Source organism: Mastigoproctus giganteus, chromosome 4, assembly GCF_048544385.1.
Source record: "Mastigoproctus giganteus isolate SK-2022 chromosome 4, ASM4854438v1, whole genome shotgun sequence".
Classification (NCBI taxonomy): domain Eukaryota; kingdom Metazoa; phylum Arthropoda; class Arachnida; order Uropygi; family Thelyphonidae; genus Mastigoproctus; species Mastigoproctus giganteus.
In genome coordinates this window covers 185,348,164-185,362,745 of record NC_143578.1, presented here as the reverse complement: position 1 = coordinate 185,362,745, position 14,582 = coordinate 185,348,164, and the positions used below count along the sequence as shown (strand labels likewise).

The following is a 14,582-nucleotide window of genomic DNA, read 5'->3' as shown; positions in this document are numbered from 1 at the left end:
GTACTCTAGGTGTGGCCTGACCATTGCCTTATACAAGGGAATAATCACCTCCTTATCCCTGCTAGAAAAATTCCTATATATCATTGACAATACACCATGAGCTACTCTTGCAGCTCGTCTGCACTGCTCAGAGAACTTCATATCTGCCTGCACCACCACCCCCAGGTCCCTTTCATTCTCTACCACTGTCAGTGTAGTACCACAGAGTTGATACGTTGCTCTGGGGTTGCTGTTTCCCATATGTAGTACTTTACATTTGTCAATGTTAAACTTCATTTGCCACCTCGAAGCCCATCTGCTCAACCTTTCCAAATCCTGTTGCAGCAGCATAGTGTCAGTAGTGTCCTTGACAACCCTGCCAACCTTCGTATCGTCTGCAAACTTGGACATTAAGCCTGATATACCATCATCAATATCATTTATAAATACAGAAAACAATAAAGGCCCCAATACTGAACCCTGAGGGACTCCACTAATAACATTAGTCCACGATGAGCAGTGTCCATTGATTACCACTCTGTCTTCTCCCCCTCAACCACCCCTTTATCCATTGCAGCAACTTGCCTCCAATGCCACACTGCTCCAATTTGTGCAGCAGTCTTCCATGTGCAACAGTATCAAAAGCCTTTCTAAGATCCAAGTATATAATATCAAAGTTATTCCCTGCATCCAGTTCTTTTGTGACTGCATCATAGTATCCAATCAAATTGGTCAGGCAAGACTTCCCCTTAACAAAACCATGCTGTGTCCTAGCTATAACTGAAGTCTTGTCTAGATGATCCTGCAGTGCTTCTTTCACCAGTGCCTCCATTAATTTTCCGGGAACAGAAGTAAACTCACAGGTCTATAATTACTTGTGTCAGCCTTTGATCCCCCTTTGTGAATTGGGGTCACATTTGCACATCTCCGGTCAATGGGTACCTCCCCTGAGTCCAAGGAAGCTCTCATAATTATGGCTAAGGGTTTGCTTACCTCCTTTGCTGCCTCCTTTAATATAACTGGATAGATCCCATCCACCCCAGGTGCCTTTCTTGTGTTTATCTTCAACAATTTCTCCTCCACTTTGCTCTCAGTTATTACAAGATTCTCTAGCTTACTGCTAGAGTTGAATACACCTCTGGCATTCCCCTCGCTGAATAACTCCTCATGTGTGAATGTCGATGCAAAATATTCATTTAGTTTGTTAGCTACCCGAGCAGGGTCATCAACAGTTGACCCATCGATCTCAAGTGGACCAATCTGATTCATCCCCTTCCTTCTAGAGTTTACATAAGTAAAGAACTCTTTGCTGTTTTTCTTCGCATCCCTTGCCAAGGATCTCTCGTAATCTGCCTTCGCCTGCCTAACCTCCTTTGTAACTTGGTTACAGATCAACTTGTATCTATCATAGGCGTCCGTGTCACGTGTTAATTTGTATGTATCCCATGCATTTTTCTTCTCTGCCATATGCCTCATTAGTTCATCTGACAACCATTTAGGCCTAAACCTTGAACAATATTTCTTAGTTGGTATGTAAAGCCTAGTAGCTTCCACGATAAGTTCTTTGAATGCTTCCCATTTTGAATTTGCTGTTGGCAATATCATCAGTTGATCCCACTGTATAGAATTTAAATACTGTCTCAGTCCATTGTAGTCGCCTTTACGAAAGCAATACCCCTTCCCTTTACCCCTAATGGTAGTTACCTCTTTGAATAACTCCCACTTCAGCACACTGTGATCACTGCCACCAAGTGGTTCATTTATCTGCAGATTCTTAATGCATGAAGAATCACTACTGATAATCAAATCAAGAGTATTACTCCCTCTAGTTGCCTCCCGAACATGCTGATGTAGAAAACAATCATCCAATAAATCCACAAAAGCCTTGCTAGTGTGTGAGTGACCAGCCCCCAAATTCCAGTCAATATCTGGGAAATTAAAATCCCCCATTATAAGACTCTCTGATTTACTGGCCCACTCTATTTCTCCGAACAGTTTCTTATTATACTCATCAGAGTCATTAGGCCTATAGCACACTCCTACTCTCAATTTTGATCTCCTAATGCTTATGTCACACCAAAATATCATCATCATCAGCCATTTTCATCCACTGCAGGATGAGGGCCTCTCCAGCAACTTCCAGTTCCTTCTGTTTTGTGCAATGGCCATCCATTTACTACCTACAAACTCGTGAATTTCATCTGTCCATCTCCGTTATCTTCCAGGTTATCTTTTAGCTCCTCTTGGGTACCATTCTGTTATTTTCTTAGTCCATCTCTGTCATCATGTTTTCGAGTTGTGTCCTGCCCAAGTCCATTTCATATTGTCTGTAAATTGGTATGTCCTGAGGTCGATTTTCTGAACGAAATACCCTACTAACTCAACCAAGTTGTGAAAAAAGCCCATAAAACTCCTCTCGTCATCGAAAGGACTCGAAACCAACTTTTTCCACCAAGTGTGGGGAGGACGGCGATTCTACCAACTGTGCTACCCACGAGGGCACTATTTAAATGGTAAAATCATTAGGATACCTCCAAATACTTATAAAAATCATTTACAGGGATAGTGAATATCTCACTACAGACAGTTTTTTCTTTAAGACAAACGCATGATTTTTTCAAGAATCAAATTTTCACTTTTATCAATTACCATCTGGGAAAACTTTATTTCCATTGAACTTAACCATGTAAGATCTGGAGTAATTGTTTCTTATGGGTAGCACAGTTAATATAATCGCCATCATTCCACACCGCGTGGAAAAGACCTGAGTTCGAATTCCGTAGCCTAGGGTTGTAGGTGCATCAACGACTCAGAACGTATTGCGCCATCTGTATTATGTACATAAATTGCGTGTGTTCTGTGGTTACATTTTAACTGTTTTCTAGGTGAAACACTCCGGTTTCAGGGAGAAAAACCATGCAACACTCTCCTCAGACCGACTAACTCAGCCATATTGTGAAAAAAGTCCATAACAACTCATGGCATCATTGACGGAATTCGAACTCAGGTCTTTTCCACCCGGTGTGGAATGATGGCAATTATATTAACTGTGCTACCCACGGTGGCCAAAATTTGGAGAAATTCTCTCCAAATGGTGATCCCAAACATGAAAGACATTTCAGCATATAATATTAGTATCTCATGTGGATTGAGGAGACCGAACGTGCTATCTGGCATTAGACTTCAATTTGTATTGATTGTAATTTCAAGAACTGCATATTCAAAAAACAGAAGCATAACGGATACATGAGAAAAGAATGAGATTTCGTATTGGAGTTGGTCAGTTAACCAGTTGAGGCACGTGTTAGGACTGATTCGGAAGGTGGTGAATAGATGACATTTCAGACCACCACACAGACGTTTCTAAATGTCTGTGTGATGAATGGAATGAGGGATCGTTAATTAACCTGTCTGCCCTGGGTTGCCTAGGAACTGGAGAACTGGCTTTGAATCATCGTGCCAGATATGGAAATGATGTGTTGGGAAGAAGAAACGCTGAGAGTGAGGGAGAAAGTCAAGTTTTTTCGATGCAGGGAAAGCAACACATGTTGCTTTCTCTTCATGGAGTTACACTGGATTATGCTTGGTAAAGATAAGTGATACTGTCTAGACATCTGAGTGTTATTGAAGGTGAGTGCTAGACGAGAAGATTCTTTTGAGTGAGAGATAACGTAAGATTTTGTTTTTGAAGGATTAAAACTAACAATGTTTTTATCTCCTCAGTGGAGAATTACTTGGAGACCGGCATTTAAGGAATTGGTTGGTGGATATTTGAGAAATTGAAGCTACCTGTGCAGGATAAGGTTTCTCGAACTGAAAAGCAGAAAGCAGAAAGCAGTGAGCTACGTCGGCAAAATATGGATAGAATTTCCAGTCAGTGGAAGAGGGTTGTTAATGGATACGATAAATACAGTGGGTCAGTGAAAACTCTAGAACTTTAGCATTACTTGAGAAGGCTACCCAAGTGAAAAAGAGATGGAGGGCAGACTATAATAAAAAAGCTTGCTTAGAAGACCTTTACGCAAAACACCAAAAGCCTTCGAAAAATCGAGATTAACAGCGTAAATTTTTTCAAAACTCTTCCATAGAATTTGTCCACAAGTGAGAAACAGAAACCAAGATATCAACAGTAGCCTGACACTGACGGAATCCAACTGATAACCATTAATCAAATGGCGGACTTTGTTCGCAACCGCATGTCCATTAACATTCTTCAGACTTTATTCGTTTTCAAATTCATGTCTTTATATGACACTGCTACAAAAAAGAGAAGAAACATCACCAAGCCACCGAAACTATTTTAGCTTTCCACAACTCAGAATTTTTTATTCTTTTAATTAATGTCCTTCATTACGAATCCATTTCCCCGCTATTTCATAATCGATCTTATAAAGTGTGCTCTGATCCTTCCTCTTAGTAAGGTATTTCGCTCCATTGGCTTTTTCTAATAGAAAAAGTGTAATTTTTTTGCTTAATTATTGTTCCATCTTGAATTTTAAACTAAACTCTACACTCAGTTCAAAAGATGCGTGACTTCATTACCTCTATTTCCTATATATTTTTTTAGACTTTTAAACTATTTTTTCTTTTTCTGCTCACATCCCAATTCTCACAAGTTATTAATCTCCGGGTTTCTCTAACGAAACCAAATACTATGCTTGAGGTATCCTGCACAATGAAGTCTTCAATTTCTCTCGATTTCTTGAATAACTGAATTATCAAAGAATTTTTTCTAATGCTATTAAATCCAGCAAAGAACAACAGCAGATTTGACTGGCATCCCACTGATTTTTGTGAGGTAGTCAGCATTGAACAGATAAGAAACAAGGAATACAAAGAGACAAAAAAGAAAAACTTGATAAGAAAATAAAATGATTATTTTTATATTATTCATGAGAATTATCCTAAATAACCTTATTTGTGATAATTTAATAAAAATTTTTGAAAAATTGAACTCTATTTTCATAAATTTAATAAAATTTTTTTTTTTTCGAAATTGTATTTACAAAATTGTATATCCCGTCACCACCAAATACGGAGGATTTTTTCAAAATCCTCCGTATTTGGTGGTGACGGGATCGAACCCCGGTCTAATCAAGAAGCGTGTGCTATGCACTGCTGCTCCTTCCCACCTGGCTACAGAGGCACCCAGCAGCCAATATGTACACACATTTTAAAATCTTTTCACTCCAGTGATATGCATTAATTTAAACTGTTTCAATGTCTTCTTTTTGCAGGAAATGCATTATTATAAAGAATATTCATCCACTTTTAGAGGAAGGCACACAGCCCTCTTTTCAGTACACAAATCAGATGACTAGCGTAACCCATTACTATCAAGTAACTCATTCCTCTTTTAAATATAAGGTTCTTATCAACAATAAATGCCAGACAGTTTTCTAAAGGAATCCTACATGCTTTCAGGTTGGTCAGAAGATGCTGCTCAGTACTATACTTTGTATAATCACTTTCCAATGCTGGCACTGTGGAAAGCTGCTTTGACTTTTTTTTTTTTTGTTAGGAAAGAACACTACAATGAGATAAACTTGGAATCACTTTGATTACTGCCATTTATAACAATAAAAAAGGCCCATTTTACAATGTCATAAGCTTACCTATATTTTTTTTAAAGGCACTGCTATATGAGGAAATATGTTTCCCATTATTGGGAAACATTTCTGATGGATGCATCTCACTTAGCATGCAGAGGAAGATTATGTTCTGTAATAAACAATACAAATAAGCACAGCATATACTATCATCTTCACTTTGAAAAGCTTCATGTATTTTTTACATTTCTTTCTATGCACTGCACATTGTTTTTATGTTTATTTGTTTGCAAATGTCTGATTACATCACATTTCTTGCCACTTAAAAGTGAAAAATCACATCTAAATATAGTGCACAAAGCAAACATGTTATCTCTGCCAGATTTTATTCAAAGAAAATGTTTCTTTTCTTTGAATAAACATGTCTTCTTTAACATTACATTACACTATTTCTTTTCGCATCTTACTGACGGACACTTAAATAAAATTTAGCGTCACACCACAAAGTATGGTTTAACATTATAATATATGCGACATTTCTTTCAGGAAATGAGCTATTATAATACTTTATACACCATAATAAATTTTAATAAATAAGTATATTACAAATGCTATGTTAGATCCATGTTTACATGTGCAATGGTACAAATTTAGCCCTCAAACTGCTGACATGCTATAAAGCATTGTCCTTAACCCAATACCTAGCATTGTTACAGATATTGGTCCTCCACACTCCATTTACTCCCTACTTAATTTTATTGTTGAAAAGCACATTCCATAGTTCCCTATAATGTAAAAGAAGCCTTTTACATCATAGGGGATTTGATGTTAAAGGCTTTTTTTTACATCACAAAATTCAAAATCTCTTCCCTCCCATTATTGCAAAGTTCCTATTGCTATATGCCTGTTTACTCCCAGTACATACTCTAACTCCAGGTTGCATATAGTGATAGGAACTTTATGGAATTGGGGGTGGGGAGAGGTGGATTTTGAATGTCTTGATGTAAATAAGCTTTTTCCAACAAGGAATTAAGCTATATTGCTATTAAATAGAAATAATGGGAAACACAGGAAACTATGAAATGGGCTTTTTAATAATAAGAGTAGGAAGTAAATGGAGCATGGAGGGGAGGACAATAGGCTGTGAGAATGCTAGACACTGGATTAAAGGTAATGCCTACAACACTGTGTCAGAATTGTGTTACAAAACATGTACTGGGTCTGTGCAAACAAGTTCCTGGTAGGGGGTTTGTAACATGATGCCTATTATAATATATAAATTTTAGTGTGTAAAGTGTTATAACAGTTCATTTCTTGACGGATGTGACCCATAAAGAAAATGTTTTAGTTAAAGACATGATTAAATGTATCATTTTTTTTTTGCATGTTCCATATATTTTATGCAAAAGACTAGCAGCATGTTTGACAGCCAGCTCTTGGCATGAATTTTCTTAAAGAAATTTCGTATACAGATTTGAAGAATTTTAAAGGCAAAGACAGTTAATAGTTTTTTGTGGAGGAAAAAAAAAAAAAAAAGGAGAAAAATGATATTAGGATCAACAAAACAGTGCCTTCATATGAAATGCACTGTATACAGAAGCTGTAATAATAATTAAAAAAAACAACAACCCCAATTATACAAAGAGATAGATAACAAATAAAATCATAAATTTAAATCAAGTAATACTCTCTAATTGTCCTTTGTATCACTTGCATCTTCATATCCATATTAATGGGTCTTCTGTTCAGCTTGGTAGCAGTGCATTTTCCTAGCACAGTGAGTTTAAAGAGTCAAGAACAATAATATGTTTTCTTGGGTATTGACAATGTGAGACTGCTAAGAGGAGTGCAGCAGTGACTACTAAATTGCACTCCCAATTTAAACAAAGATATTGGCTAACATGAGGCAGTGCAAGCATGTAGTTGTGGACACATGAATATAAAACACAACAGATCAGAATTGTAGACCATATCATCGTCCGTGTTTTTATGTTCAAGCAAGTGTGTGTGTGTGTGTGTGTCCACGAGTCAATTTGCATGTCATGCAGACTGAAAAACCTGGAATATTTCATGAGGGCACTCTTCTTTAAGTTTTAAGAATTTCAAACTTTTAACCTTTAAAAATTCTTCAAATTTCATAGAATTTAAACCCAAAACCTCTCTAAATGAGTGTTTGCCCTCTGTTAACAAAACTGTTAGTATTGCGGAGGACAAAAAGTAAATGGTCACGTGGCACATGATATAATCTGGCATTGCTATGGATTCGTAAATGGCAGATTATGTTGTTTGTGGTCAACAACAAAAAAAATCATATCTTTCTATGATTTTCTTTGATGAGAGAGTTTAAGTGGGAGGTAGATGTATCTATGGTATTATTATCTTTATTTCTGAATTGGAATATGTACATAATGAGGTCAAAGTGGTATTTTATCATCACTTCTTCAGTGACAGCTGTCTTTGCAATATTACCATCACAAAGTGATCATAAAATGCTTGTAGCTGAAGTGATCTTTTGTGATGGTGATATTGCAAAGACGACTGTCACTGAAATACCATAAAATGTTTGACCCCATTATGTACATATTTCCAATTTTGGAAATAAACATAATAATAATACCAACATAGGTTTTGAATGCTTTATTATAGGCAGACAAGAGGTAGAGACAATTTTGAAATATTAATTGAAATTGGTCATTTTTTTTTTTTTTAACTTAAAGAATGACCAGTTTCAAATGTCATACAATAAGTTCTTATTCATTTTAAAATACTTTAATTGAACATAAATGTACTACATAAATATATATAGTCTATTTCTTTAGAAATAGACTATATGTAGTACATATAGTCACTCAAAGTTTTTCTTATAGTCCATTTTCCTTTCCTTCTTATGAAACCAGCAGTAATCTCCTATCACATCAGTATCCCAGCGACCTTGGTATCACTCTTCCATTGTGGATATGTCCTGATAAAAGTATTCCCTTTACTCTTCACTTAAGTCTCCTAAACATTTGAGGGAAAAACCTGAGATGGGAATAAAGAAAATGAATTTTCAAAGACATTCAGCAGCCAATATCTTTATATAACATTGCAGAAATGTTGATGCCATAGATTCATAATTATCTTCTTTTCTTCTTCCAAGAAATCCATGGAGAACTGCTATGAATGATCTTCAGGTTGCTAGTTCAGTATCCTGTAGCTTTGTTTCAAATACATCATCTTTGAGATTGTTGTTGTTTAGGGATTTTTATGCAAAAGCTACTTTGGCTATAATGCACCTGTTATTTTGGTATCAGTACATCTAAGTTTACATTAGATGTGATTTGTGAAGTTTGTTAATTTAAGGAAGGTAAAAATGTCAGTGTTGTTTGAATTATCTCCTAGAATTGTCTGCAGAGTTAGGTTTTGTGAAAGTACATGTGACTGAAAACTGTTTGTCAATATTATGATAAAGTGGACATTCTATGAGAATGTGCTTTTCTGTCAGTTGAGAATAGCATCAATGAGACTGGGGAGGATCATCTTTCATCAGAATAAAACTATATTAGGTACGTATGACCAATATGTAGCCTGGCAAGAATGACTTTTTCATGTCTGTTTGAGCAAAGGCTTGATTTCCATTGTTTGGGTTCTTGTTTTATTTGATATAATTTGTTTGTTTTTCCAGATTTTAATGCATTCAGTTTTGTTGGCTTGTCTAATTACAGGAATGTAGTCATTATATGGTAGTGGTTTATTAGAATGGCATTTGATGGGTTTTTTGCAGCTTGGTCAGCTTTCTCATTTACTAAAATTCCAGAATGTTCCAGGATATAGCAGAATCTGACTAGTTGCTGTTTATCACTAAGACAAGATAAATGGGAGAAAATTTTTCTTATATGTGGACAGGAGGAGTGATTCTCTCACTGCAAGATATACAGGGTGTCTCAAAAATATTGGTACAAACGTTTAGGGGAGGTAGGTAACATCTAAAGGAATGTGAATCGCATAGGAACCCATAACCGGAAACATCACGGGAAAGTAGTAGCAGAGGCACAAGAAGCAGAAATGACACAAGACAGTAATTAGTGGCAAACATTTATTTGACATAATATTAACAATGGAGTACGAGATGGATGCATTTCATGATGTTACAACAGATGCTGGAAGGTTCCACCATGAGATGCGATGCATGCGTGACACCGACGCAGCATGGATTGGCGGACACGGTTGAACACATCTGGAGTTTCTTTGACAGTAGCAGCAGCGCAGACAAGTTTTGCCACGAGATTCATTTCCGGCTCCACAGGTGATTCATACATGATAGATTTGAGGGGCCCCCCCACAGAAAGAAATCAAGGCTCGATAAATCAGGTGAGCGTGGGGGGGCCAGGCAACGGGTCCACCACGGCCAATCCATTGACGCCCAAAATGTAGTCATTATGTTTTTCAAAGGTGATCCTGTTACCTGTTAAAATGGTCACAAACACACCTTCCATAATGGGCAGGCGCCCTGTCATGTTGAAACCAAATGTTGCGTTTCACATTTGCTGGAACATCGTCAAGTAACCCTGGTAGAACTTGTTCAAGAAAGATCCGATATTTAGCGGAGTTCATGCGGGATGGTAACAGGTATGGGCCGACTAAGCAGTCACCGACCATACCTGCCCACACATTTATTGCGAAGCGATGTTGTGCCGCATGGGGGCGCACACCGTGTGGGTTGTCGTGAGCCTTGTGCTGACTGAATAAGCCTTCCTGAGTGAAATAAGCCTCATCCGTGAACAAAACATAGGCTGGAAAATTCGAGTCTTGAACACTTTCTTGGAGAAACCACTGCGCAAAACCCACACGTGCAGGATGATCTTGGGGGAGCAGTAACTGAACCCTTTGGAGATGAAAGGGGTGTACGGAATCGTCGTGCCAGACATGCCATACACTGCAACGAGACACTCCTAAGGCAGAGGCAACGGCACATGTGCTGGTAGTAGGATTATTCTGGATGGCGCTCAACACACTTTCTTCCACGGCGGGAGTTTGCATCGAATGTGGTCTGCCCACATTACTCCTGTTACCTCTAAATGACCCATAATCACACAAATTTTGATGCACACATGCAAACAAATGGTGGTCCAGTACATGTTTGTCTGGGAAGTGTTCTCCATAAATTCGTTGAGCAGCTCGTCCATTGCCCTCTGCTAATCCATACACTAGGTGCATGCTGCCAGCTCACGGTTCGTATATCGATGCGACAACTACTGCTTGAATGAGTAAACCAGAAATTTTCCCTCTCACGAACTGATGAACAGCACCGTCTACCGACTTATGGTGACGTTTCCGGTTATGGGTTCCTATGCGATTCACATTCCTTTAGATGTTACCTACCTCCCCTAAACATTTGTACCAATATTTTTGAGACACCCTGTATATTTGCACTTCTCCAGTCCAATAATCTCTCTCATAATTATGGCTAATGGTGTGCTTATCTCCTTTGCTGCTTCCCTTATTATAATTGGATAGATTCCATCCACCCCAGTTGTCTTTTTATGTACATACTCTACAATTTCTCCTCTATTTTCCTTTCAGTTATCACAAAGTCATTTAGCTCTTCGTTAGAGTTTGATAAACGTCTGACATCTCCTTCCTTAAAGAATTCCTGTTGTGTGAATGTAGATGCAAAATACCTATTCAGTTTGTCCACAACCTTTGCAGGGTCATCAACAGTTAACCCACAGATGTCGTGGTCCAATGTGATTCAACCCCTTTCTTTTATTCTTTGCCAGAGACTTCTCATAATCTGCCTAAGCGTGCTTAGTCTCCTTTGTGACTTGATTATAGACTAATTTATATCTACTATAGGCTTCCGAATCACCTGATAATTTATATGTATCCCATGCACTTGTATCAATGGTTCATCTGACATCCATTTAAGTTTGAGCCCTGAACAGTATTTCGTTGTTGGTATGAAAAGCCTAGTAGCTTCTATGATTACTTCCCTGAATGCTTCCCATTTAGAATTTGCTGCTAGTAACATCATCAGTTGGGCCCACTACACAGAATTTGAAAACTTAGACCACTGTAATCACCCTTATGAAAGCAAAAGTGTTTTATTTTACCCTTGACAGTTATGTCTTTAATTAAATTTCACATTAGTACACTGTGATTGCTGCCACCCTGTGGGCATTTTATCTGCAGATTCTTAAGTATGTAGAACCACTGCTGAAAAACCACTTATTGTTATGAGCAGAGAGAGAGAGAGAGAGTCATTACCATATTAGGCATGATTAATGCCTCCTAATTTTGTTAAATACCATTAAGAATGCTTAATGGTAGTATACAAAAATTTGGAAATATTTCTTTAACTGCATTTTTTAAAGAAAATAATTATGGACTGATATGATAATGCCTGGAAAAGCAAAATTCACACAAAATTTTAATACAGAGTTCTGAAAGAACCCTCACACTTAGAATTATCTATAAAGACAGAAATATAACAGTTAAATCTGTCATTAAGGTTATGAACCCTTGAAACATGTGAAAAGCATATTTAAAAACCTAACCTTGAAACTGAGTTTTCCTTTAATAAGTTTCAATATACTGTTTGAATTTAGAGCTTGTGTAGCAGAAAAGTTCAGGCTAAGTCTGGCTATGTGACTTAATGGTTAATATTTTAAGCCCCCAATTAGAAAGGAAATTCTTATATATAAAATGTTTGCACAGATAGTAAATTTACATACAATCATTCAGTTAAGTAAAATTAAACTGAAGTGGGCATTGTTTATCATTGCAAAGATTTCAAAACTAGATTTAGCCAAAAAAAAAAAAAAAAAAAAGCATTATATTCACAACTAGTAGTTATCAAAAATATATTTAATTCATTTTACAATGTGTCATATTTAAGATATTGTATTCAGCATGCCTTGCCATCTTGTAACTTGGTCAAAGAATAAAAGGGTATTTTCCATCCTTTCACTCAAAAGGATAAAATATGATCTGTAAGGTTAATGTTCTATAAGATTTAGGAGTGATTATGATCCATTACTTGCTGCATGATAAAGTTGATAAAAATAGATAATTTCTTGGGAACAAGAAAGACATAAAATAAAAAAATTCAAATTTGTTACCATGTCACATCTTAATTAAAATAAAGGCTTTTAATATATTTTTTTTTCCAAAAGAATAATTTTCAAAATATAAGTTTTCAATTTGACTAGATAAATTTAAAATTAATCCAAATTTCAAACAATAATCAAGTTTGTTTATGATTCAGGAATGATGATTGTCACAGAATAATGACTGGCAGCCTGATAATGAAACTAATTTATACATCTAAAGTTGCCTTTTTTCAGGATGGTTCATAAGGTAATGGATATTTGTAAACCCAGTCATCTTCTATTTTCTGAAACAGCTGTAAAGTAAAAATGAAGAAATGAAACAAACTATGGCATAGATGATTATAAAAATTGAAAATATTGTATTAATGAACTATAGTGCATTTAACACCTGTCACATGTTGGCATGCTTGACATTTGTTCTTAAATATGATTTTTATTACTAGAAACCATAGAGGGAGACTTGAAACAGTATTCACAAGTCCAAGGCTTTCACAGGTAAGAGAAGTAATGGAACTTATTCTTTTGATTTTAAGTACAATAAGAATTATTAAACTCAATTTTGGTTAACTGAATGTGATATTATCATAAATGTTGAGGTGCATGAATAATGTATTTGGAAATTGAAAACTTTTCTGGATCAGGACGATTTATTAAATTGTAAAATATTATATACATTAACATTGCTGTACTTCATTTACTACTTCCTAAATTGTATATTAAAATAACAAATTAAATACGAGTCGGTGCCACATTACATTTCCTACTATGTGGAACTCTGAATTCTTTACTAGTAAACTTGCAACTATCATGTCTGTTGATTTCTTTGGACTTGAATGATAGCAATTTCCTACGTTACCCATAGGAAATGTATTGTGGTGCCAGTCATTATTTTAATTCAATCTTAATTTTAATCATGCATCTATGAGTAGATTTAAACAAACTAACTGTTCCCAAGTAAGGAACATTAGTCCCTTACTTGGGAGCAGTATTCTCAATTTTAATAGAAATGTTTTTAATAATGCATATAAGTCTCATTATTTCTTCAATATGCTGTTGTATAATTTCAACAAAATTTTTATTACATACTTCACCCTGTGTGCAGAGTATTTCCCTCCCCACACACACACATGGTAGGTCAGATTCTTGAACAAAATTTTAGTAACACAAAGAATTAAGATAAACACTATGCAACAATAAAAACTGCAGTACTTGCTTCTAAATGTAATTTCACATATGGATTCTATTACAGTAGAGCATCAGTTATCCAGAATAATTAATGTCAGACCTTTTCCAGATAACCGAACATAAAGTAAAATTAAATAAATTCCATTATACTGTATTAAGGTAAAAGAAAGACTTTAAACAGCATGAAAAAAAAGCCAAATTTATTTAATTAAAAATAATAATAATAACTTATATTCACACATTTACATATGTATGTATATTTGGATAAGTATTTTACTGCAAATTTTATGTGGAAAAAAATTTAAAGTAATTTTTTAAAATAATGTTCGATTGTTTTATGTTTTGTTTGTTGTGACTTTTTTTTTTTTTTTGCTGCTAAATCTCTCAAGTTCCTTAATACAGTAATATCAATTTGATTATATTGCATTCTTCCTGATTTTCTGCCCATTTCAGTGCTGTTTCTTTTTTGTTGACATTTTACCATAAAAATCTGATAACAATAATAAATCGCATAGTTTCGGGCCAATATTACTGTAGTCTTACCGAATCTGGAGCTAAAGTAAACAAAATATGTCATGGAAAATTGGGTTCACAGAAGCAAATGACTAAACACCATCACTCATAGTTTTGAAGAAAACCCATTAGTCCTAATCCAACATTTCATCAGATATATGATGTAAAAAAAAAAAAAAAAACAGAAATACTCTTGTAGCATAATAAAAATTTGTCTGAAATACTACCATTAATAATAATAAAAAATAAGAAGAATCAGCCTTTC

At 35.7% G+C, this 14,582-nt stretch overlaps 1 protein-coding gene across 2 annotated transcripts in view; it reads right to left on the bottom strand.

The window, feature by feature from the left end:
* Nucleotides 1-12,799: 12,799 nt before the first annotated feature.
* Nucleotides 12,800-14,582, bottom strand: part of LOC150087253 (oxysterol-binding protein-related protein 11-like) — a 359,580-nt gene continuing 357,797 nt past the window's right edge. For both annotated transcript variants that reach the window (XM_090371101.1, XM_090371102.1), the window contains one exon: nt 12,800-12,912. In XM_090371101.1, coding sequence (XP_090227227.1) covers nt 12,850-12,912 — 63 coding nt within the window. In that variant the 3' untranslated portion in view covers nt 12,800-12,849. The remainder of the gene's footprint in view (nt 12,913-14,582) is intronic.